The following is a 26,180-nucleotide window of genomic DNA, read 5'->3' as shown; positions in this document are numbered from 1 at the left end:
GCTAAATAAGAGCCATAAATAAATGACGCTGCTTAAAGCCAAGTCATATTTCCAGCTAAGTTCAGATCACACTAAATCTGTTATCAGTGCTTAACATTCTACAGCATTCCACTCAAATTATTTGACTCTTACAAGCAAATCTATGCTAATTCATATTAGGCTAATTTCTTTGTTTTACTACATAGTGGCAAAGTCCTTAAAGTGTTGCTCAAGGTCAAACAGAAAACTAACAGCAGAGCCAGTAACAGAATCTAGATTGTTATTGCCCCAAGTCCTGTGGTTTTAGTATTAGTCACTCTGGTTCTTCATCGTTGCTGCAGTGAGGTTTTCTAATGGTGGATTACACCGATTGCCAACAGCAGCACACGTGGCGTAGAAGTGACTGACTCTGTGAGAAGGCCTTGTGCAACAGAAAAGGACAGTAAGGAAGCCAACACACAGTAGGTAAAATACAAGTTGTTTTTTTTTTTAAAAATTGTTTTCTGTTTTACAAGCAAACGTTTGTACAGAAGTTGGTGGAACACAAGCGGACAAAATAAGCAAAACACAAGACCAAGGGTTTGTCATGTAGATCCGCAGCCAAAACTTAATAGAAGGGCAATAACTGGAGATATTCACAGCGTCGATCAACTACAGGTCTATACCCCCTCCCCCCAATACATGTGTGTAACAGGAAAAAGACATCCAGCATCAGCTTTCAAACAGCTAAAATACCCTCAGAGCTCACTTCCATTTTAATATCCGTACAATTCTAGGTGCAATGGAGCAGAGAGACAACTGCCATCATTGCATAGCCACCTCTTGCCAACTTTTTGTCACATACTGTTTCCAAACAAAAAGCAAACATAAAATCAGGAGCAGAGTGCTATGTATTATTTTACATCAGATTAGGAAAAAAAAAAAAAAAAAAAGAATTGTAGTGTTTAGTAGTTTAGTTTGTTAACTCTTCAGAATTTCATGTAAGAATTTTATTCCATCACCTCCTACTTTGAAAACTTCCACTGGCACACCTTGTCAAAAAAGCCCAATCCTGATGTTATTTGACTTCAAATACAGAAACACAGAGAGCACGCGCAAATGCCAGGTACGGACCAATTAAAAAGTCAATTACCAACATGTGACATTAAAGGAAGTGAGAATCTGATAGCTGGCCAGATATAAGAATGAGTTTCCCTCAGGTCTACTTACAGCATTTCAGTAACGATCTGTGATCAGTTAACCCTGGATATTTCTAGCAAAGGCTTCCTGGCAGCACAGAGCTCCTGCTAACAGTTCACTCATTCTCATTCAAATGGCTAAGCATTTTAAATTCTTTCCTCCTTCCACTTCCCTGGGTTAAACGTGTATTTTCTTTGGATTTGGGAAGAAAGACAGACTCATTCCTTGTTACTTTAGTCTCCATTCTGGCATGGAAAGTATTGTCCTGGAGTCAGGGGAGAACAAACTAGCTGCCAACTGTCCAACGACCCCAAATCACTCTGGTGTGCAGACGGAGGACTTATGAGAGCAAGGCCGTAACTCTGAGAGATACCATTAGGGAAGAGAAGCATGATAGCACATAGTTCTTTTCCAAAGCTTCCCACTTATTGTGAATGCAGCACAGGGTCTCCATGATGAAGCATCAGAACAAGGAAAGCAGGAATACAAACAAAGCATCTCCTCAGCAGTGGGTTTTCAAAAGAACAAAGTCATCTGAAAGCTCAAAAAACCAGGATCCCCAGAGCAATAAGCAGAATTGTGCAATTCAAAAACACACAGACGTGAATCTTACTTTCAAAGGGCTTTATATTACAAAAAATGTTAAGTCACAACGAATGCGAAAAATCCATTCAATGAGGCTTGTTTCCAGTTTGCTAGGAAAGCTACTTTTCTCTTCTTTATTCCCAGCCTACCGCTGAAAACATGATTGCCAAAACAGTGACACCTTGAGCTAGATTTTTAAAATCAAACTTGCTCTGCCAGATCCAGTACTCTGAACTTGTCCAGGTTGTAGAAACAAGCCTTCACGACTCTGCCTCCAAAGTATCTTCCATTGAGATCCACAACAGCTGGAATCAAAACCAAGAACAGGTCAGCAAGCAGCAATTCAATAAAATAAACACTTCTTTAGCTGAACAGTCCAGTAAGTGAAACTGTTTAATCTCTCTCTACAGAAGTTAACTCTGAAGTTCACAGGACACAATTTAGTATCCTACCTTTGATGGCAGATTCAACCCGTTCAAACTCTAAAAATATTCTTACAGCTTCATCATCAGGGGCACCAGGAATCTGAAACAAAACAAAAAATTCCCAAACTCAGAAGTAAATAGACAAGTAGCAAAAATACTGTTATAAATTGCTGTTCTTCACAAAAGCAGTGAAGAGAACACAATAGAAAGGTTCCAGAAGCACAATACCCAGAGATTTTTGCCCAGTGTCTGACATTAAAAGTTTGCATCTCACAGATACGGAAAACAGAGAATCACAACACAGCAAGGGACCCTGCAAAATATTCTAGTCTATGTCCCTTCTCTAAGGCAGTAACAAGCCAGTTGTGAGGGACAAGTGCCCAGTTTACTTTCAGAGCAGCTGAAGAGAGATTATCTCTTACCTCAAAGATGACACATTTCCCAACCTTGCCATATTTTTCGCATTCTTCCTTAGTTTCAACTTCTAGATCTTCATCCACTTCCCCAGCACCTACCATGTTCTGAAATTTAAAAGAATAAACCTAACTCATTGGATGTAGTCTGTACAGACAATTATGTAGGCAAATCGCAGATGCACGCAACTGCGACCATGAATACTTTAAGCTTCTGTTCACCAGTCAAGAGCCACAGGAGGAGACAGCTCCTTAGTACTAGGACAAAGTAACTGTAAAATCTAAAAGCACTGTTGATTCACAGTCACAACTTGTATCTCAGGAAGACAAATATTTCCTGCACAACACAAAGCACCAGGGAGTTGCAGGCCAGAACTGTTTGAACTGTACGGAGTCATTGTAACAGGAACACAATCACATATGCTGCAAATATCAAGACATGTTCCCTTATTCCCAACTTACCCTTAGTAAGACCACTTTAGTTGGGCATTTCAGTATCTCGGTCAAGGGGTTAGAATCCGCTTTCTTGCCCGTTTCTGCTATGAAGAATAGCACAGTGAATCATGGAATAATTTAAGATAAAAGCTCATTCAAACTTTATATGAGGGCTTTTATCAGAATCTTACTGTTGTCAAACAATGGAATAAAAGCCACAAAATGCAACTACATATACATCATATACATAACATCATATTGGTGAGGAATAGTTATCAGAACTTGTAGCTATTTGGAAGAACAAACAGCAGAAAAATCACTGCTACAGAACGTGAATTAAGCTAGAGCACTGACAACATGCTACTTCTTTGAGGGAAATCATTCCTAAGTTCATAACTGTATCAGATCCCCTAAGAACTAAAAATCAGATTTCCTGACTTCCAACACTTGTGCTCAGGGAGAGGTACAGTTCCGGTAAGCCTAGATGTTGCCCTTAGATCAGAAAACAGCAGGGAAATGAGAGGAGGACAACTGATGAGGGGAAAGGAGGAGCGAAAATAATTAATAGAGGACCACTTCAAAAAAAAGATAAAAAAGATCAATTTCCACAAGAAGGAACACAAGTCATTCTTCCAACTCTAACTAGTATTTTCTGCAAGGACAGATGGTAAACAAAAGATCTAGGAGCTTCCACTGAGCCTGAACTATTATTTTTCCCTGACCACATTTCACAAACTTATTGGTGTAGGATGATATTACCTTTCTCTGTAGACTCGCCAACAATGATCTTGCCACCCCTCTTGCTTGTTTTCTCTACTGACAGTGCTGTGCTAAGCCCCTGCTCATGCTTTCCCAGTCCCTGGCCCTCTCTGAAACCATACTTCTGCATGATTTTATGAGCTACGGTCCCTCTGCAAAGAGAAAAAGCATCAGTTAGTAAAGGCTTCTTACAAAAAAGATTAACATTGCATTTCTCTTGAGTGCTCAAATACTTTACCTCCAAAAATGTCATTACAGAGACTGAAAACATAAGAGCCTCTACACAACTTTACAACCTAGCAATTTCCCAGCACCCAGAGAAGATGAAGTGTGCTACCCCTGAATTACAGATATAAAAGCTGTTGGAGAAGTTGACTGCAAATTGTTCGTACTTTTCCAAATACCACTCAACTTCCATTAGCAGTGCAAGTCAGCATCGTACACTCTATAGAATGTTTTGGGTTGGAAAAGACCTTTTAAAGATCAGCTAGACCAGCTCCTCTGCAATGGGCAGAGACATCTTTCACTAGATCAGGCTGCCGATAAATCATAAAACAGATTAGACCAAGGTCTATTTAGTCCAGATTCTTATCTTTCTCAGTGGCTCATATCAAAAGCTTAAGAGAAAAGGCAGATGTGGAATACTCTACTTTCCACATTAGATCACATTCCACTATTAGGTCAAAGTTGGCATAAGCTCCAGAGTACATGGCTTTGCTAGCTCTTCCTATAATAAATCTGGATATCCTCAGTATTAATTTAAACATTTCTCATCTTTCTGAATTTTCAAGAACGCATTGAGGTATTAAAGTTCCCAAGCTATTTAAAGGCACCTTTTTTTTTTGATAAATACCTTACAAAAAACATCTCCACTGACAGGTTTTGAAATTCCCACTGAATGAATATTTAGAACCAAAATATACCTACACATGTTGACATTTCTTTGGAGACCATAGCTAGATAGACCAAGACACCAAAGACATGCCATGGTATAGTAGTTTACACAGCAAATACTCTATGCTCAGTCACCCCTATTTTACCAACAGGCATGTAAGACTACACAGAAAATGCAGGACCAGTGACTACAAGACTATTTTCTAAACATACTATATGAAAGTATAGTATGTTTAGAATATATAGTAGAATTTTAGTATATATAAAGAGATACATTAAAAAAGGCCAAAAAGTCTGGCTATGTAATTCTGAAAGGTTAAAACACTAAGTCACAGAATAAACAGTAGCCAATTGTGCGTCACAGGTCATATTTTTAGCACTTTCTATAGTGAAGTGAAGGTCCTGGCGTATTGCTAACTAGAGGTGGTTATCCTTTTTCTGACAATGTTTTTTAAAAAACCCCACATTACTATGAAAAAAAGCATGAAAAATTGTCTCCAAAGTGGAAATGCAGTGTAATAATGTAATACACTACATTTTCAGTCTGTGCTCCTCCTGGATACCAGTTTTGACTACACTGAGGCTTCATTTCCACAACACCCAATGTGATTGATAAGAGGGCCATAGAAACCACTACACCTTTCAAATGAGGTCTCTAAGCCATTTTTAACTATAAATTCAACTTCACTTTGTTACCACAGTAATGACACAAGCATTACACACAATGCTAATCCAAGGCAGGAAAGTAAATGAACAGATTTGCAGCCACAGCTGCCACATTCATGCAAATATGCTTTCAATTTTGAAAAAACAAAGCAGAGCTGAAATTACTTGCTCACTGGTACGTAGCAAATTTAAGACAAAACTGGAAAAGAAACCTAGAGGAACTAACATGCCATCTGTGTTTTCCTGCATACTACATTAGCTTGGCTTGTAGAAGCCATAAACACTTTATACCGGAATGTGGCTTCAGAACTCGTTTAAAAGCTCTGCCTTGAATGCAACCACCTCAAACGCATTTCTCTTGATCGAATAAATCCACTGCTTTTTCTGTATCCTGCCAGTTACAACTACATGCACCCAGACTAACCACATACATGCAATGGGTTGTGTTCTTCTCTACTGACAAACTATTTTAACTTTTGGATTCCACCTTTTTTTCCACAAAACATGCATAAGTCAATCATTTACCCCATGTTAGCAAGGAAAGAGTTGCTAGGTCCCGTGGGGGAACGAGGTCTTTCTGGCTCATCATACACTGGAGGAGGAATAGCTGCTTTGGAAGACGGTGCCCGAGGTCTTGAGTCCTCTTCAAATGGAAATGATGCTACAGCTGAAGAAGAGAGACATTTGTTTCTTCACTAAAATACTTTGCATGAACTACCTACTTGTTATGAACACTTGAGTATTATGTCTTCAATCTAACTCATTTACAGACAGCTCCTCATCTGCTAATTGTATTTTTTTCTGCTTTAATACTAACAAATTACAAAAAAAAAGCATTCCACATAAATCCAAAGCAGAAGAATGTTTCCTTAGCACATGCTGCTTTAACCTCACCCCCTCTCAGAAACAAGATCTGAATTATTCTGGATTTTCCTCACTGGATATACAATGGATTTGTATCCACAGGTCTATAATGCATTTATTAACCTCTTATCAAATGGAGAAAAGAAACGTTAAGAGGTCACCAGCACTACAATGAGTTTATCCAGACAGAGGGCAAGCAAACTTAACAGCCCCATTCATCAGGGCCAGAATTATGACAAAAATGGATCAATGCACACAGCTTAGGGCCTGAGGACTGTAAAAAAAATTACACTGTACGTTTACACAAAAGAGAAATCAGTCCACTAAAAAGGAAGAATGCAACTCAAAGCAAAGTATTTACACATTTTTAAGAGATCTCACTGATAATTTCTGAACTGAAACTTTTCCTGGGGGATGGAGATATTGAGAAATCTCTATCTATATATAGACATACGTATCTCAATCATACTGATTAGATTATTAAACTACCTTCCACTGACACCTCAAATGGCAACATTTAAAAAAAAAAAGCCTGCTGAACACTAAAGGAAATAGGCAGAACACACTTTTGAATGTCCTTAAGGACTTTTTAGATTATTTTCTTGTGAACCAGTGCTCGTATCTTACCAAATAAAATGTCATATGTGAAGTTTGGGGAGAAGTTTTTTCTTTTTTTTTTGTCGTACGAGGGAAAAAAAGAATCCCTATTTAAGCAGCAAAGGGACTGGACATGGGGACTTCTGCTACAGCAATATTTTCTCAGGTTTTTCCAGCCTAGCTTTGAGCATCAAATAACAAGCTCTACAAAGGTTTCCTTGTGAGATCGTGTTGCATTTTGAAAGCTCTCCTCCTCAGGATATTTCTAACATTTCCAGCCTATATTTACTTTTCCTTGACACTGCTCAATTGCTCTTAATTATTTACTCAAAACAATCTCTTTCTGGTTTTAATGTTTACACACTTCAAATGCTTTCACTATTATATCATTGACTTACTCCTCCAAGCTTCTTTTTTTTTTTTTTTAAATTTGAATTTTCTCAAAAATAAAGCCAGGACTCCCAAGAAAAGTTTGTGTGCATAAGATTCTTTTCTTCCTTAATATTTTTAATGTACACAACATATTGTTCACTATTTTAAAAATTTAAGGCAATTAGACATGCAAAAAAAAAAAAGGAATTTTTGTACTTATAGCAAGATTATGCCATCTAGTGGACAACTGCAACCTTCAAGCTATCTTCACTGAAGGAAACCCTAGTGCACACCTCTCTCTTTAGCGGATACCATATCCCTCAAAAACTTGTAAAATTCTGCCTGTAGTGCACAACCCCTTCAGAAAACATATTTGTGAAGTACCTCATAAAGCAAAGGGTAATGGAAAAATTCCCTCTCCATGCTGTGGAGGTTTCTAGTCTACCCAGAGAAACCTGTCTGCAACATTTCTTCTTTCACATCAGAAATGAGTAACTGAACATGGTTATAATAGACCAGCTTGCTAAACCACTTCTCTAGCAATACAAAAAGAATCCTTTAGAACAGAGATGTGAAACACAGTAATATCGCAGGTTCCCCACAGCTTCCCTCCATCAACAAAGAACTAGTATAGGTTCTTCTACCGCCATATGGGAAGAGTGGCAGGAGGAGTTAACCAATTAGAAGGTTGAGTGAGAAATAAAAAACACTGCTAGGTTTTAGAGAACAAGATTTCTGTACTTACGTTCTTTGTCCTTCTCAACAAGAGAAGTGGGTGGTGCAATGGCAGCTCCTCCCATACCTATGGGCAAAATCATATGATTAGGGTCTGCTGCTCAGAATAGCTTCATTGAATCTTAACACAGCTGCTGGCTCCTTACCAGCCAATTCTTAACATACATCTCTATCAATAGAAAAGTAGCAAGAGAGCAGTCTGAGAAGTTTCAACAGCGGTGAACTAGAAGTCGATGAAAAGCACATCGAGGGAGACAACAGCAGACTGCAATGACGTACTACATATTGTGTCTATCATAAACATATTTCACAGGATTTAAAATTTAAAGACTACAGTGAAACAAACCTTCAGTTCTAAAACTGCTCAAACTAAACGAAAAAGATACTCTGCTCAATATTAACTACACTTTCAAAACAGTAAAGACAAAGCGCCTTCCATATTTTCATGAGCAATAGTCTAATGCAGTCCCAAACTTCCAAGGCACAGCAAGTATTTTAAATGTCCCTTGTCAGAAATTTTCTTTTTTAAAATAACAACAGACCTGAATTATTTACTGTAACTTTGTTGCTGAAAGAGAGTAACATTTAATTTTGTTTATACAAAGACATACCTCATCACCCATACCCATATCTTCTAACTAGTTCTAAGGACATTCAAATAACAAATGCAGGAATGGTAACCTTTAATAGTGACAACAGTGATTCTCATAGCTTGATTTTATCTCACGCCTCACCTCTTTCCAGGAATCTATGCCATGCAGAAACTTAAAACAGAGATATCTACAAACTAATGTAAAAAGAGGTCTTTCCACAACTAATTTAGTTGCTACCTGCCTCCACAGAAAGTACAGTTTTCTGCATTACAACAATTATTGTGTAAAAAAATGCTGGCTTTATTCTAAAGGCTCAGAAATAACAGTATACCTCTCAGCTGAGAGCAGAGAAATATAGAATCCATGAAACAGGAACAGGATTGTGAAACACTCCCCCCCCTTTTTCTCTTCTTTCCCCATCAAAACCATGAACCCTTACTTCTTTTTCGTCTCTCCCTTTCATAATCTTCATCTTCATCAGAATCTGGATCTGGTCGTCTTGAAAACCCACTGGCTTCATGCCTGTCTTTACGTCTTCTAGGAGACACAGTAAGTTAGGATAAGAAGTTAGGTATAGAAGTAAGTTAGGATAAGAAACCATCAGAGTTAATTCTTTGCTGTATTTTGTGATACCACCTTTGCAGTGTGAATTATACTGTTACACTCTAATTGGCATTTTATGATGTTTTCCATGAAGGTGTAAGTAAATACCTTCACTTCTCGTTTCTTTGCTTTTATCCTCATGGACTATTTTTTGTAAAATATAAGATGATCCGAAGCAAGATCATTTCCCACTTGCAAGTCAGCCAATGAGAATGTATGGAAATGAGGAAGCAACGGAATAAATCTCCTCCAAACTGACTACAGCAACCGAATGGCTACAATGGAAGAGGTGTTGGATGGAATTGATAGGAAGGTAACAGAGACATTAATCAATCGCTCTGCTTTGAACAGAATCCATTTTAAATTCACCATCACAGGCTACACAGAGTAGTATCATTTACTGAATCCATTAAAAAAAAAAAATCATCATGCTTAAATAATCAGATTATTGAGAAGCTAGCTTGGCAACTAAAATAAGATTCAGGTAAGTCTATTAAAACTTTTAACATTTAACTGAGAAATGCTTCAAGAATTGTTTGCCCTTCAACTGTTATTTATTGTGATCACGAAATTAATCATTTTAATACTTTAGAAAAAGTATTTTTCCCAAAAAGTTAAAAGCACAGCTTGAAGCATAAATCAGATCTCATTCCCAGCACAGCCATCAAAACTGTGCTACAAAATGCTAAAAACAGCACTACTATGGAACCAGACAAAATTTCTAAATATCTACACTGTGAATTTAAAACAAATGTACACTCTGTTCAAACACTCAGGTTATCACAAAGCATACATCTGATGCAGGTTTGGCTGAGACAGTTTCCCCAATTTTAAATCAGAATGTATTATGTATTTTTCACTTCCTCTCTCTAATGTTTATATATAAAGACTACCCTCTTGGCACATATACAACAACTACGAGCGTGACTAAATAGCAATCAATGCTGAAGCTGTTGAAATGACAGCCCAGATTTCTGCGATCTTGCCTGATATGACAGAGCCTCAGGCATTCCTCCTCCACCAGAACAATAAAGATATAACCGAGGAAAGGATGGAGAACTCCAAATGACTAGAAATATTAATTTCCACAATCTAAACAGGGCAACAGAATATCGCTCTGGTAATTCCATAGACTTTAGAAGATTCATACCATGATGAAGCTGTCTTATTAATTTCACTTAAAACAAGGTAATGTAATCTCATAGCCTGGCTGGCAGATGTTTTACCACCTATTTCAATAGGACACTGAATCTGCATTAAACTTCTTTAATATGATTACAGAGATTTCTTATTCCAGGGAAAGGAATTAAGGTAATTAAAAATAAGTAGTACTTTCTTTTGTCCAAAGACAAAGGAGTAATAAATACACAATTAACTTACATTGAATACAGAATATTATAAAAGAAAATGTTACTATGCCTCTCAAAGGCTGTGCTAGCTACATCTTTAAAACTGAACGCATTCATGTATCAGTTTGCAGCATTTAAAAGCAGAAAGGCTGGTTTATCATTGAGTGTTGAAAGGTACTTCTGTAGTCAGGTTACACTGACAAAAAATAATCTAAAATACCTGCAAGGTCGAAGTCTGATAATGCATGAAGTACCCAAATAGTGCTGCTACTATTGAAATAAAGTAAATGTAGAAAAACTTAACACGTCTTTCAGCCAAAGAGGCTGTAAACATGATAAATCTTATAATTTCTGCACTGTCAGGCAATTTTAGCAAGAGTATTAAAACATAATAATTAAAACATTGTGTTTGTTTCTACAAGCAAACAGTATTCTTCACAAAACCTTTAAGAAATTCCCTGAAACTGTTTAGAGGGATAAACCCAAACAAATTGATGTGTCTATTCTTTACATAATTGTCAATATGTCACGAGTTTAAATAAAAGCCTTACTTTTCTCTTTCTTCAATCTCTTTTTGCCTCTCCAGCTCACGTTGCCTCTGTCGTTCCTCTCTTTGACGTTTTACCACTTTTTCATAGTCATTTGGGAACATGGGATCATACTCATCCGCCAAAGGAATCAACACATCTCCCGCAGAAAAACCACTAGGTACAGGATCCTTGAAAAAGAAAAAGGAATTTTTTCAGCTGAGATCTGAAGACAACATCCAGTTGGATACAAAGAATTTAACGCTTCCTTCTCTCTCCCAACAACACAAAACTCTATTCCTAACTTCTATAGTGGCAGGCAATACCCTAATCCCACTGGTACTAGAAGAGATCTCTGCTTTACTTAAAAACTAACGTTTCACTCATCTCAATTTTTTCCGTGAAGAAAGAATCACCCCCATGCACTCCCCCTGCCAAAAAACAAAGCAGCAGCAAATCAACATGGACAAGGATTTTTCAAAACCCATTAATTCATTACTAGAAGTATTAAGGTATCTTGCTGTTGCAACCATCGGCAAGGGGTCCTCCCACACAATCTCATCAGTCTTTTTCATCATCTGCTATTAATGTAATACCGACAGAGGTGTACATACTGTTCTCACATCTGAAAGAACTATTTCGGAACCATCACCTTTGAAAAAGTTTTAGGGAGAAAGTTTCTTTTGATTCCTTACCATGAGAAATCTATTTTAAAAGGTTAGGTAGCTTTTCTTTTATTTTTAAGTTGATTGTTACACAGGTCCCGTTCCAACACTGGTGCAATTACAATTACATTCATTACTTACCTGACCAAATTGCTGTCTTGCAAAGTACTTTGAAGCTGTCCAGGAGAAATACACTAGAAACACTGTTTTATTTTAACTACACATTAACCTTGGTAATTCCATGTTGTATCACATGGATGTCTGTATAAAGTTGAAATGTTCATTAATTAAAGAACCTCTGAGCAAAGGAAATCAATTTCAGAAAATGATCACTTCTTTGACCACTAGGAAAGACAATGAAAAAAACCAAAACCAGACTGCAGTCAAAGAATTCCAATTCCAAAACATCTGTTAACAGCTGGAGTTTTTAGCTGTCTTGGTCTTACCTTTAACCCAGCTGCTACATGAGGTGGTGTGTCCACAATCTGTCTCTCATCAGAAGAGCTACCTCGTTTCAGGTCAATCACTGGGGCAAGGACTGTTGTTTGTTTTGTTCTCTGACTCTGAAAAATCACCAAAACACAGAATGTCTAAAAAAGATAACAAAATAGTTTTCTAAAAAGCTGCTTCTTTTATATACTTGCAGCTGGTATCTCCATTTTTTTTTTAAAGAATGAAAACCACTGTCTCAAATTCTTCACTGTGCAAAGCTCAGTATATAATTTCTCTTCAGTTTATCAACACACAGTAATTCTCAACATTTCTAATGAACCTTGACAGGGATAACGAAGTTTATGTCATGATTTAGTGGTGGCAAAGGCTGCTTAGTTCTGAGACAGATGCTTGCCAACTATGGCTAAAGAGCTGCTACACATATACAGATCTGATGCAATATTTCAAAGAACGCTTCAGTGAAACCAGTGCATACCTTCCTGCTTTTTAAGCAAGTGAGATCAGACTTTGCTTGTGCACGCACTAGAACATACAGTGATAGCTGAATGGTCCTAGGTTTATATTCACACATTACGGGTCCTAGGTTTACAAAACACATTAAAAATTCACATGATCTCTTCAGATGAGTTTGAAGCAAATGTTTCATTTTAAGAAGGGGCTCAGACTTCTTCCAAAGATGTACTGTTCTTCATATTTTATCATCTGATAAAATGTATTAATCTATTCTGAACTCTTGAATTTTCTAATTCTATTCTTCTATTAGTCTATGCATACACGGCATATCAGTTACGTAGACATAGAATATATCTAATATAGTAGCCATTTAGATTTCATTCATGCAGGTTGTTCCAATTATCAACTAAATCCTGCCCTCAATTTTAGCAGCATAAATCAGGAGCGATTCCAGTGAAAAAAAATGCTGTGCCTACTTTTCGGTATCTATGTTGCTACTACTTTTTAATTAAGTAATCTTACTCTAGAACCTATACACCACAAAGAACACACATGTGAACAGAAAGTGGCTCTGTCACAGTTTAAGCTCAAGGAATTAGCCTGCGCTCCTCCTCCTTTCCATGTACACTGGAAATACTTTCTGCAAAAATTTCTAATGCACAACAATTTGCACTTTAGCATCGAAAGCCTTTTAAAAAGCAAGCATAAAATGATGCAAACATGTAAATAACAACTGATGTAAAACACTAAGAATGACCAACAGTCAGTACTGCCAACTATCAATCACGGTATCACCCTTAAGAAAAAAAAAAGGAAAAAAGCTTAATCTCATTATCTTTAAAGTTAGATTTGAAGATCAGCTTTTGGCTCTGCCAGTTAAAAGATCTGAGGTTTACAGCACATACATCAGTTCTTCATTCAATTTTAATTTTGCAAGACTCCCTCTACCATACATCTCACCTTTCCCCCCGCCTCAGTTTTGCTAGGCTCCTCACTACAAACTCATAGACAAATCCTAGCAAAATTACCCCAAATCGGTATTCTAAGGTCACAAACTTTCCTCAGTGCTCTGAACATAAACAAAGTTTGAATAATAGAAAGCAAAAATACAAAGGGACTATACCTTTGCTTGTGTGAGAGCCGCTTTCTTCACCTGCAATTGAGACTGCAGTAGTTTGAAATTTTTAGACCAGCCTTCTGTTTTAGAATCGCTGGTCTCAACTCCCAAGTCATCGTAAAGTGACATTTTCTCTTCAATTTAAAACTAAAAGACAAAAGAAAAAAATCCAGATGACATAACAAACCTGTGCCCAGGGCTTATTTGTTACTAGTTTGCATATGTCTGTACACCATATTTTTATATATCTTTTTTCCAAAGCCAGAGAAAATTCAAAGTAATAACATTTTTCCGGCCAGTAGCAGATACACATGACTACAGTAAGGCTGGATAAAAGTAACTGTTTGAAAGGTAATGAAGACCGTTCAAGCATTAAGAGGTGTTAGAAACTTCCCAAAATTACATTTGTAGCATCAGATAGCAATCATTTCAGGCTTTGAAGAAGTTACACTGTAGTCAACACTGGTATTCTGAGGTTCACAAAGAAATTCAACATTATATACCACACAAACATCAAGACTTCCAAATCAAACACAAAGGAATTGTCTCTTCTGACCTTAAAACCATCTTAAATTTCATTATTTTTTGTGTCACTGTAAAGGAATATCTTTCTTATACTAAATACACTTGCTAGAGTATTATTAAGTAACTATTTCCACAAAATTTTAAAGCCTCTCTAATATATAGAGCTTATATATGCATACACACACAACACACACACACATCTATATATATAAAATTAGCTGGGTAACAAGATCAGTAACATGACATGAAATGTATCACTTTGATACTGCATATGACACAAACAGAAGAAAATCTGAATGTAACGAGAGGTCTATCACCTGTGGAGCAACCTGTAAACTCATTATTTAGCCTCTGATAGTATAATCCAGGCCTATCTCCACCCAAAAACTTTAACTTCTTAATTTACTGCAGGATCAAACCTGACTGATTAACAGTATGCAGTGAAAGCTTACAGACTCATCAGCAAGATCTTGATCCCAGAGATCTGACAGATACTTATATTTGAAGGAATCTGCCTAACATATAGATGATGACTGTTGCTATAGATGTAACTTATATGCATTTAAACCTGTGGAAAAAGTCTCAGATGCAGCAGACAGCAACTGTATTACAACTCTAAAAGGTGGGAAGCTCAGCAAAAATTTAAAAACACCCTACAATTAATCCTGCAGTGGAATATGAACAACCAGGGCTCAGCAGAACAGAGTCCACTGCAAGAAAATGGAGTAGGTTGCATTCATCAGGGGTTATCACACACACGGGCACAGGGGCTGGAACATACAGGGGAACACCATAACGCATACGGGAACAAGCAAGGACAAGGCACTACAAGAATTCCCACCTGCCACAGAGGAGTAAAGTTTGCTCAGTAGGAGCACAGCTATGCTGGGGCAGATACGATGCACTTGGGGTACGCTACGCTACGCGTATGGCTAGAGGGAGGGTGCTGCCATCGCGGGAAAGGGACTTCCTGCCTCAGGGCCTGGAGGGGAAGGGGGAACCACAGTCGGGGAGGCACAAGGGACTAAAGCAGAGGGGCCGTTACCACGCCAACAGAAAGAGCGGGCTGTTATTTCCGTCTCCCATGCGGGCTGAGGGGACTGAGGCCTGGGACGCAGATGGGCCGCGCAGGGAGGGGGCTGAGGGGCCTAGACCCCTCCGAGGGGAGCAGCCGCACGACCGAGGCCGCTGAGGGGGGACAGCCGCCCGTCTCCCGCTCCGCCCTGCCTCCCCACACCCCCTTGTAGCCCGGGGCAGCCCCTCCGGGAAGGCGCGGCCGGCCGGGGCCCACCGCCCGCCGCTCACCCGTCACCGCGCCGCCGCCATGAGCCGGCCGCTGAGGCAGCCGGGAAGATCCGACTCGCACGGCGGCCGCGCCTGCGCACTACCGCCCATCCTCCCCGCGGCAGCCGCGCACGCCCCGCTCGGCCAATGGGCGCCGAGAACGCTGCGGCAGTGCCGCCATTGTACTGCCCCCTGGCGGCGGGCGGAGAGCGCAGCACCGCACCCCCTCTCCCCCCCCCCGCCATTCCCGCTCCGCCCAGCGCGCACCAGTATGGCACTGGGGAGGGAGCCCCGCATCCTACCCCCTGCCCATCGCCGGGAGCTGCGACCTGGGGGAAGGTGCTCTGATCCCGAAAAGGAGGGAATGAAGGAACCATTCGGATTCCTGACCTCCCGCTGCACTTGCAGCCCTAATTAAGATGCCAGAGTCACGGCTGAGCCCCCTTTTACCTGCCGGGTGCAGCGGGGCCGAGCCCTGCCTGCCTGCACCTCGGACTTCCTACACCTCGGACTTCCTACACCTCGGACTTCTTCCTACACCTCGGACTTCTACACCTCGGACTTCGTAGCTTGTTGTTTTGGCTGGCAGAACTGGGCAGGACGCAGCAAAGTGGGATTTGGGGATGAATTCTGCAAGAGCAGAAAGACGACAGCTAAATGCGCACGCGATTTTTCATCACGGGTGTGAAGTTTGGGCTCCCAGCTTCCTTGGTCCCAGAGAAACCCGAATTCCTTTTGGTTTTCACAGTGCGCATCTAGCGTCGTCGAAGCTCTGAGCTTTGTTTCCCCCCTCAAGTCAGGAATCCGATCCCTGACATGCCTTGGGGGTCCTGCGACGGGGCGAGACCGCGATGCTGGCGGGGTCTTGGGTCCCCTCACAATCGGGATAACCCCGGAGTTTTGAGTCCTGTGCGGTGGTGGGAGATCACAGACCCGCTCTGGGGAATTTCCAGATGAGATGGGAGTCATTCATCTCACGGTCTGCGTGTGATGTTCAGCGGGTCTCTGTGATGGTCCCTGCAATAACCCTTTTAAAGAAGGTGCACGAAACCATGGAAGTAAAGACAAACAACAATAAACACAAAGTAAACTTTATTTTGGCACCAAAGAGCAAATGCTATCGGATGCGCCATATAACTCACACAAAGAAATCCACTTCAAATCCCAGTGGCACGGCAATACCAAACCCCACGTTAGTTCCGCACTCAGAATTTGAATGATCGTTAAGAGCTGTCGGGGTTTTTCAGGTTTAGGAGTCCGTGTTGCTGCTGAGAAGAAATGATCATTATAGCAGAATTGTGAGGTTTTTGGGAAATGGAGTCGAGTGTAGAGATGCCTCCCATGATGGGCTGCCGCTGACCCTTATTTAGTTGGAGTTATGCTGGAGTTTGAAGCAGATTTAGGAATTCAATCGGCAGAGGGCAGGACTGTGTTTATGCCAAACTGTATTCTCCCTGTATGTTATACCACAATTCTCTAGACTCTATTTCTAACTCCTTAAGAAATCTGTGGTAGCTTGTTGAATCCTTGGGCATTCAGCATTTCCAATTACTTACCAAATACACCTTGATTTTGGGGAAAAAAAAAAAAAAGGAGATCATAATATGAGACTCTTCTGAGTTTGACAACAGTTGCAGTGAAAAAGTTAGGAAGAAAGAAAATTTATAGTGTATTTCAAACATCCCCATCTATTATTCAGGCATGTTTGTTACCATTTCACTGTGCCATCACTTCCACTAATACTGAGGTCACCAGGTAATTGTGTTATTGCAAAGTATTTGGCTATTAGGAGTATTTATCGCATTATGTCATTTGGGCCTAAAGTGGGCTGGATTGTTTGATTTCTGTGATCATCTAGCTGCAGAAATAATTTTTGTTTTCCAAAACATTCCCTAAAATTCTGTGTCTGTCCGAGCCTGGATTTTACCCAACCACACCAATTTCCCATCTTTTCCAGGTAGCTCACCCCAAAGTCTTGCACTAATTATTTGGAGTCTTCTTTTTGACAGCACCAAGAATGGATTTTCTTTTTTTGCTTATAATGGTCAGGTGTATCTCCAGCTCGTACCAAGCATGTCAAATTGGGTGAGCTGAGATTTCTAAGAGTTATGGCCACTCACACCACATGATAAACCGCTGCAAATAAACATGCAACACTTCAAAGCAAAGCACAACCTCCAACCCCAAAGCAGATAGCATTGACACTTCAACCTCAAAATACTACACGCACTATCTCAATATTAATCAGAAAGTCTTTATCTCCAGCATTGCTTTCGACCGTGCTACTATGCAGTTTATTTCCCCGTGGTTAGCTGAAAAAATGTTGCTAGCAAGTAAAGCTACTACTTAAAAAAGATCTGATTTCAAGTTTTGGACCATACTAGACTCTCCTGCTCCTTGTTAGGCTGATTTCTACTAAAGCAATCTTTCTAGGCAGTGCATTTACAGATTCTCGTAATAACAGCGAAAGCTTCTTAAATGTAAGAAGACATTTTCTTGTCTTTATTTATGGAGGATGTCCCAAGTATCTTCCTTTGGGGTTTTTTTTGCCCTAGCAATGCCTGCATTTTTAAAGGAAGGCTTGATACAATTCACATATCTGTAACTTTGTGGAAGAAAGAAAATCAGCAGGACACTTGAATACTAATTTTATAGTGACAGAATCCCATTGAGAAAAGAACTGGTATCCTATGTTAAAGGAAGGAATAAAATAGTTAATTGCATCAAAAGGTACTGAGAGAAATCACTGTGAGTTGAAATGTCTCAGAGCAATATCACAGCATGACAGTCATTGGGAAAAACCAAAAAGAGATTAGAGTCTGCAAAGGTGGAAAACACAATAATAATGGGAGATTTCATTTCCTTCTAGGAACAAGTCACAGCAAGGAGGGCAAAGGCTAAATTATTAGACCCATAAATAACTACCTATTAAAGCAAGGAATCGGATAATTCGCAAGAAGAGAAGCAGCTCTTGGTTAAGTCTGGAAAGTGCATTAGGCGTGGATCAAAATTTATCCATCACTGTAATAAAAACCACAATATACTTGTACACACCCATATAGGAGCAAAGAAGCCAACAAAATCCATCTTATTAAATTCAGGACAGCTGCAGGCAGGTAGAGAAATCTCACCCAGCCAAGTCTAGAATTCCCAGACAGAATGGAAACGGAGGAGACATTTGCAGGGTCATCCCCAGCACTACACATCTTGGAGGGAGGTAGCAACTGTGGCTGAAATCTCTTTCAGCCATATCTGCAAAGGTGGGGAAGCACTGGCCAGCTCTGCACCTTCCAACAGACCCTCGATGATGCTGAAGTCTGATCTTCCAACTATATTTTTTTTTCTTTTAGGATTTTAAACCTTTCCGTGTTGGTGTTTTTCCTCTTGAATCCCACTAATGATCGCCATCTCAGCAGTCCTACCTCTGTACCTGCCTTTCTTATCTCACCTGGCTCTGCTCTGTACCTTTTCTTGCAGCTCTTTCTCCCAACTTAGCGAATTCCTCAGCAGTTTGAGATGAGTTTTGATGCAGCTGGGTCTCCTGAACTCCTGGGAGAGAAGAGGAGGGGGATTATGGAGATGGGATTACGGGCAGGACCGAAAGGCTGTGAATAAACTCTTGATTTTTCACACTGTCAGAAGAGCTACCAGCCTTGGTTGGGACCCCTCATCACACCGACGAGCAACGTGGAAACGGTGAACAGCCAAGGTGATAAAATTTGCTGCCGATCCCAAATTATTCAGAGTAATCAGACAGAAGCTGAAAGCAAAGAAGTTGCAGAAGGATGGCATAACGCTGGCTGGGTGATGGGATGGCAGATGGGACCCAGTGTTAATGAATGCAAAGCAATGCACACAAGAGAAAATAGCACTAAGAAAACACACACAGCGGCAGGCTCTAAATCAGCTGCTTCCATTAAGGAAAGAGATGCTGCATTCATTGTGGATCATTTTCTAGAAATGCCTACTCAGTGCTCTGAAGGAAGCAAAAAAGCAAACAGGCTGCTAGGAAACATTAAAATTAAAAAAAAAAACCAACCAAAAAACCAAAAAAACCCAACAGAAAATATAAATCCAACATTTACATGCACCTTTCAGTGGCAATCTGCATTCCTGGGCATCTCATCCCCTCCAAGAAGCAGCAGTGCAATGCAAAAACTTAAAGAAATCAGATGTGTTGACAGAAAAGAGACAGCTGAAGGGGACCCTGAAAGCGTCTAGCATCCAAAATGGTATAAAAAGGTAAACAGGGAATTCTCATTTTTCTCCCTGGTGATCTCTATGAAGGTGCAAAACGAAGCAATGCTGGAGAAAAAAAGCAACCTTTAAATGCTTCATTTCATATAATTTCCCTTAAGCTTTGATAGCGGTTTTTGCTGGATTTAGATCATTTGTACTACGTATTACAGATTTCCGCTGAGGATGAGGGTTGTTAATATGCCGAAAAGGCATTAGAGGGCAGTGCGTCGCAACCTAAGCGGAGATCTTTGGGGTGACAATCCTGTTGCAGGCAACTCCCCCAAAACCGCTGGGGATCAGGAGACGAGAGGCAGTTCCCACCCCACGCAGGTGGGAAATGGTGGGCACCACAACGTGGCACAAAAGCAAAACATCAGGGCTGCTCAGAGAAGTGTTGATTGGGTTGAAAAGGTGGTTAGATCCTATCAGATGGTTGTGGTTTCCAGCCAACGGTGGAGGTCTCATGTAGAGAATCAACCCCACTGCACACCACATTTTTTGTGGTGACCCTGGCAGCACCTTCAAACCTTTTTGGACTTCTTTTTTTCTTTTTCCCCCCCCCCCCTTTTTTTTTTTTCCAAAAATACCTACTTGATTATCACTGGCGTCTTCCCAATGACCTTCAGCATCGTCTGTGTGGCAAAATGAAATATGAAGAGGACAGTGCCAGAAGAAAATTTGTGCTGGCTTGGAAAGATTGGCTTAGGTTTGCTGGCTTAAAAAAAACCAAAAAAACAACTTGAAGGCGTAACAACCTGAAAGAATTGAAAATAGTTAGAAAGGCATTTGAAATATTATTTCTTCTACTAAGGGAACAGCTGAAAATGTCACTATGAAAACAATGAAGAAAACAGTGTATTTTTGCCATGTAGAGAATGACCCAAACCCCCAGAAAATTGTGGCTTTTTTTCACCTAGTTTTTACTCCACATTTTTACCTAGTTTCATATTTTGGCTGAGTTCCATAATGAAAATGACTAAGAAGTGTCTCAGAACAGAAATACTTCATCACAGATGAAGTTTCCGGCACACATATTTCAATATTTTTGATCACAACTAAAGAAAGCTCCGTTGCTACTGACACGGCACAGCGAAGTGGTTTTGTTTGGCCAGCGATGGGGAAAAAAAATGCTATAAATGAGGAAATGACCATTTTGTCCTACCGTCACTGTCTCAAGCTTGTTTGAAGAACTGAGAAAACATGTTGAAAATGTAACAGTGAAAATATTACACATGACTAGACTCGGTACAGATGGGACGTCTGCTGTCACTCAGAGAAAAAAAAATGGTTGTGCTGCTCTGCTAGAGCAAGGGTTTGGGTAGGAAGTTTTTTCAGATCCGCCTGCATTAGCCATAAAGAGGGTCTTTGGGCTAAAGATGTAGGTTTCTTACATGCTTAAAATCCCACTGACAGGGACATTAATAAAATCAAAGGGATTTCAGGAGTTTCGTGTTTGCTGGGAGTTGGACTCGATGATCCTTATGAGTCCCTTCTGACTTGAGACATTCTGTGATTCTGTAATTTTAGGAAAATGAAGAGAGGGGGGAAAAAAAAAAAAAGAAGAGTTAAACGTCCATTGCGTTGGTCATCAGGTTTAAAACTAAATAGCTTTGAGAAAGATTTTGGATGCCAAGGCAAACAGCGAGGGAGGATTTGGAAGAGAAGGAGAAAATCAGCTTTACAAGCTGGCTTGCCTGCCTTCCCAGCCATGACTGTGCGTGCCTGCGGTGAAAGCTTTCTCTCTAGCGCTACCGTCTGTCTTTTGGTTTTGTCTTCTATCAGAGCCAAACCTTGGCTGAACCATTATTTTTTTCAAAAAATTCAATAGCTTCCACTCCTTTTTAAAGATCAGGTGATGTTAAGTACTGCAGTGGAGAACCTTTGCTGTTAGACTTGCCTCCAGGTTTGAAGATTTTATGCCAGGAAAGGTGATTGGTTAAATTCACTGAACCTTTTACCACGCAAAAATGCTGATTCCCCTTTAGAATCATTTAGCCCCTTTGATTTTCCATCCTGAAAATATTGCTTCCATCTACTGCAGGTTTAATAGTGACGCTAATGCATTTCCTATGGGTTTGAGAGCCTGACTTGAGACTGCTTGAAGGATTCTGGGCATCTATTCTCTGCAAATTAAAATATCTCAAGTTGAGTACTCAAAAACAGAAGGGGTCTCAGGCAGCAATTTTCAACATCAGTTGAAACATGTGAATGAAAGCTCCCTCCAAATTTACAGGTACATTTTTTGAACTGAAATACAATTCTGGATTTGAGATTAAATTCTAAGAACTGTGGGTTGTTACTGAGTGATATGACATCACTCTGGAAATGCACCGGTACTGATGATTTACAGATAGGTAAGGTTACCCTTCCGCTTGCTGCAGATTTATATCAAATTCTTGTGAACAACCGTTTTCAGTCCAAAACAGCTGAATCCAAGAATTTAAGGTTCAAAGAGAATCCCTGAGCTCCTGTCGATGGTCATCATGACACTCTCAGCATAACCAGGATTATTTTGTGTTAGTTGCACATTGATGGGCACTAAGACACTCATGGATAGTAAAAGGTTTGTGCAGTCTCCATCCTTGGAGGTTTTCAAGCCCCAGCTGAATAAAGCCAGGTGGGATCTGATAACCAACCTTAGGTTCACTAGCAGGTTGGACCAGTCCTTTCCAATCTGAATTATTCTAGGAGTCTGTGATTATTTCTGTGGCTCTGTTACTTGGTATAATTCTACAGAGAGGTGAGACAAAAGAGAAGACTTAGCTCCAGGCTTGCTCTGGATTACTGACCAAGTGCTCTGACCACTGGGAAGTTGTTGAAAAGGAGTTCTTCTCCTCCTCCATTGCTTGTTTAGCTCAGAAATGGCATGCGTAGTATAAAATGCAAGTAGATGAAGGCACCTGCTGTGTTCCTTGAATCAGCCTCCTGCTCACCTCATCCCAGTGAGTTTCCTATTGCCTGGTTCCAGGTGACACCTTGTTCTCCATAGAGGAGCACCATGTCAGATGTCCAGATAAGACTTCTTAGGTCAATGGAGAGAGCTGGATATTTCCTTTGAACTCTCTGAATTGCTCTAGGAACACTCTGTATTCTTGCTAGTGACTGCATGGAGAGGTCAAACACTTAAGACGGCTATCCTAAAATATCCTGTAAGATAATATTACCCAGGCATCTAAAAGGGGTAAGCCACTTAAACAGTCCTCCCGTTTCCGATCCTCAGCCTACCTCCCACATAGTGATACTGATCCTACACAGTCCAACACCCTAGTGCAAGCCCAACTGTTACGATTTCACAGAATCACAGAATGATCAAAGTTGGAGGTCATCTTGTCCAACCAGCTGCTCAAGCAGGGCCACCTAGATCCAGTTGCCCAGGACTGTGTCTGGACAGCTTTTGAATATCTCCAAGGAGGGAGACTCCACAACCACCCTGGGCAACCTGTGCCGGTGCTCAATCACCCTCACAGTAAAAAAAGTGTTTCCTGATGTTCAGAGGGAACCTCCTGTGTGTCAGTTTGTACCCATGGCCTTTGGTCCTGGCACTGGGCACCATTGAACAGAGCCTGGCTCCGTCCTCTTTGGACCATCCCTTCAGGTATTTATAAATATTGATAACACCCCCCCAAGCCTTCTCTTCTCCAGGCTGAACATCCCCAGCTCTCTCAACCTTTCCTTATACATGAGATGGTCCAGTCCCTTCATCATCTTCATGGTGCTTCGCTGGACTCTCCCCAGTATGTCTATGGTCTTTAGGATGGATTCAGGCCTCCTTATGGAAGTGCTGGTCTCCAGTTATGGGATGTATTACCCAAGCTGGTGATTTCACATAATTTAAAGGTTGCTTTTCTGAAGAGTATCACAAAATCTCACCTAGGCTGTGCAAGGGATGGACAACTTTTAAACAGAAGTTCAGCTTCTTTTTCATGTATATAGCCTTTTGTGCTGGGACACGTTCTTGCCTGTTTTTTCTATGGCTTTCATCCTGTGTGGGGAATGTGCGGTATCATTGGCCCAGAAGTATGTCCAAGTAAATAGCATTGAGGTGAATTTTTGAAGCTAAGATGAAGCTGTGATGTACAGAATCTGTTGAATGAAGGACTGCTGGTTTGGAGTAGTCCTAGAGGACTTGGAGAGTCCTGGAGGACTTACACATCAACCCTTCAAGATCATCTCTGCCACAGAGGTGCTAAATGCAAACAGGGACAGGTATATTGGAACATCCTCATCCTTGACATTGGGAACGGACCAGTCTGGTCTAAACGGCATGACTCTGCTTTAGGATTCAGACCTTCAGCAAGCCCCAGGCAGCATTTCCCAGCTGTTTAGCAATGATACTTCCCATCCCAGAGTAGGAATGTGTATGTTGGATATACGGATATATAAGATGTCTTATACAATTATACTATAATTCATCTCATCCAATTTTAGCTATCTAAAACTGAGATGCTCAATAAGTTTTCAAGCATAGGCTATGGCCAGGTGGTGAATCATCTCTAGAAGACAGTCCATGGAACAGCACTTTCTTAATTTACTGGGACAGTTTCCATATTCCACCTTATGTGCCAGGGGTTATTTTTGCTCATAGTTTTCATTTTATAGAGAACTTTGTGTGCCTTGGGGCTTTTGGTAACTCTGCAATTCACAACATACTGCTGAAGTAAGAAACAAACAGCTGTGTGTTTATTCAAAGTATGGCATCTAATACAAGAGAGAAAAACTTTTATCTTGCATGTTATAAAACAATCCAATGACTGGAAATTAAGACAAGATTAAGGACAAGAGCAGATTATTCTGCATTTTTCTAGGGGGGGATTTCTTGCCTCTTCCTTTGGAGATATTATCCTGATTATTGGAAAATGGCCTGACACTGAACTACATTGATGGGGAATCTGGCCCAGCCTAGCAATTCCTATGTTTCTTAAGAAAAAGCGCTGTAGCCAGAGATAGAGTACCATGAAGTCCTTGATGATCTGGTCCCCTGGCATCATGGAGGGCAAATGAATGAAATTGAATACTAAGCTTTCATCTTTTTTAAATATGAACATGTTCACCATGTCTCTTGTTTTTCTTTTTACACTCTTTCACTTTACGTAAAACCAACACCTTAACCATAAGTGAGCAATGGCCAGGTATGAACATCGTCCATCCTTCTGTTCCTGAAAAACAAGGCAGACATCAGAAAAAAAATTACCCGCTCTTCAGGTAACAGCCTTGTAAACAGCATTATCTCCCCTGTCAGAGCAGACCACATGCGCGTAAAAGGATGTGTTATCAAAAATATCTATAATGGTGACCTTAAAAAAGTACAAGAAGTGCTAATGAATTTCTTGTTATTTTAGAAAGGGACTTTCTTCTCCGTTGGTGCAGAGAGCTTCCTGAAGCAAAAACAAATGAAGCTTTTCTCTCTTTCTTTTTAAATATAAGGTAGAAAACTTTTCGACTAAGCTTCTGCTCAGTTGTGTCCTAGCTAATCATAATTAGGAGGCGATGCTCCGAATTAAGACTTTTAAAGTACTGTCTTTGCTCAAAGACTGCATGACATTAAGCAGGAGAATATAGAGACATCTCTGTAGTTACAATTAAGATTGTTATCAACAATTTATTGTTATCAACAACAATTGGTAGGGGGGAGGGCAGTGAACTGACTTCCCCAGGCCACATTTGGAGTTAGTGGAGGAGCCAAAACTAGGATGAGGTGCTTTTAGCTGTCTCCTCTGGGCTTATCCTTCTGATGCTCGTTGCCTATAGCAGCAGGTCCTTATCATGAAGCTCTGCCTCTCCTAGCTCATCCGGTTTCTCAGTTACATTTGTTGTTTACGATTTCTCATTTTTAAGCCCCATGTTGGAGCTGGACATTGCTTGGATGGAGCCTTCCAAGGGCCAAACCAGGATGTCCCATCATGTGGAGCTCGTGGCAATGCTCGTGGTGATGAGTCAGTACCAGCAGCTCTGCTCTGACAATGTCACTTTTCGGGGAGCGTGAGACGCTGAGGTTTGGCTATGCACGGCCGTTTGGGATGCCAGAGGAACCAGGATGCAAACCCAATTGCATTAGAGCAGGTGCAGTTACCTCCTCCCTCCTGAAAGCCAAAGGAGAATTTTTTCTTCTGAGTTTCTCCTGCAAAAAAATATACCATATGTTAACGCTGAGTGACACTGCTGGCCGCACTAAGTCACAGTGAGAAGAGAGTGCTGGTTTTGTGCCGAGCTGAAGCAAGCTGTATCCTTGGTACTTGTCTGGTTTCACCATGTTTTCTTCTCTCCCCTCCCTGTATGGCTGATTTACCAAAGCTCTAGGGCAGTGAGTATTGAAGACACAGCAGAAATAATCCAAGACTCTGTCACACTGCAAAACTGAAGTGAAAAAAAGGAGCAAGCTATACATAACAATGTCTGGGCCAAGAGCTGGGAGAGAAACCATTCATTTTAATGTCTTCATGCAAATCTTTAATTTCTTAATCTTCTTAAT

At 40.5% G+C, this 26,180-nt stretch overlaps 1 protein-coding gene across 4 annotated transcripts; it reads right to left on the bottom strand.

The window, feature by feature from the left end:
* Nucleotides 1-1,767: 1,767 nt before the first annotated feature.
* RBM17 (RNA binding motif protein 17) lies at nucleotides 1,768-15,564 on the bottom strand. 4 transcript variants are annotated; one of them, XM_054845438.1, is made up of 12 exons: nucleotides 15,494-15,564; nucleotides 13,670-13,810; nucleotides 12,087-12,203; nucleotides 11,000-11,166; nucleotides 8,936-9,033; nucleotides 7,914-7,970; nucleotides 5,861-6,002; nucleotides 3,776-3,927; nucleotides 3,044-3,120; nucleotides 2,591-2,689; nucleotides 2,196-2,268; nucleotides 1,768-2,048 (listed from the first exon to the last, which is right to left on the bottom strand). In XM_054845438.1, exons 2-12 carry the CDS (start codon nucleotides 13,790-13,792, stop codon nucleotides 1,945-1,947), a joined length of 1,209 nt encoding a protein of 402 aa, XP_054701413.1. In that variant the 5' UTR covers nucleotides 13,793-13,810; nucleotides 15,494-15,564; the 3' UTR covers nucleotides 1,768-1,944. The 4 variants fall into 4 exon arrangements, with proteins under 4 accessions (XP_054701413.1, XP_054701428.1, XP_054701404.1 ...); XM_054845453.1 differs by having other exon boundaries at nucleotides 3,044-3,117; XM_054845429.1 differs by lacking the exon at nucleotides 15,494-15,564 and adding an exon at nucleotides 15,030-15,447.
* Between the last annotated feature and the right edge of the window lie 10,616 nt (nucleotides 15,565-26,180).

This window comes from Grus americana, chromosome 1 (assembly GCF_028858705.1).
Source record: "Grus americana isolate bGruAme1 chromosome 1, bGruAme1.mat, whole genome shotgun sequence".
NCBI lineage: Eukaryota > Metazoa > Chordata > Aves > Gruiformes > Gruidae > Grus > Grus americana.
The sequence above is the reverse complement of the archived record's forward strand: the minus strand, read 5'-3'. Positions and strand labels throughout refer to the sequence as shown.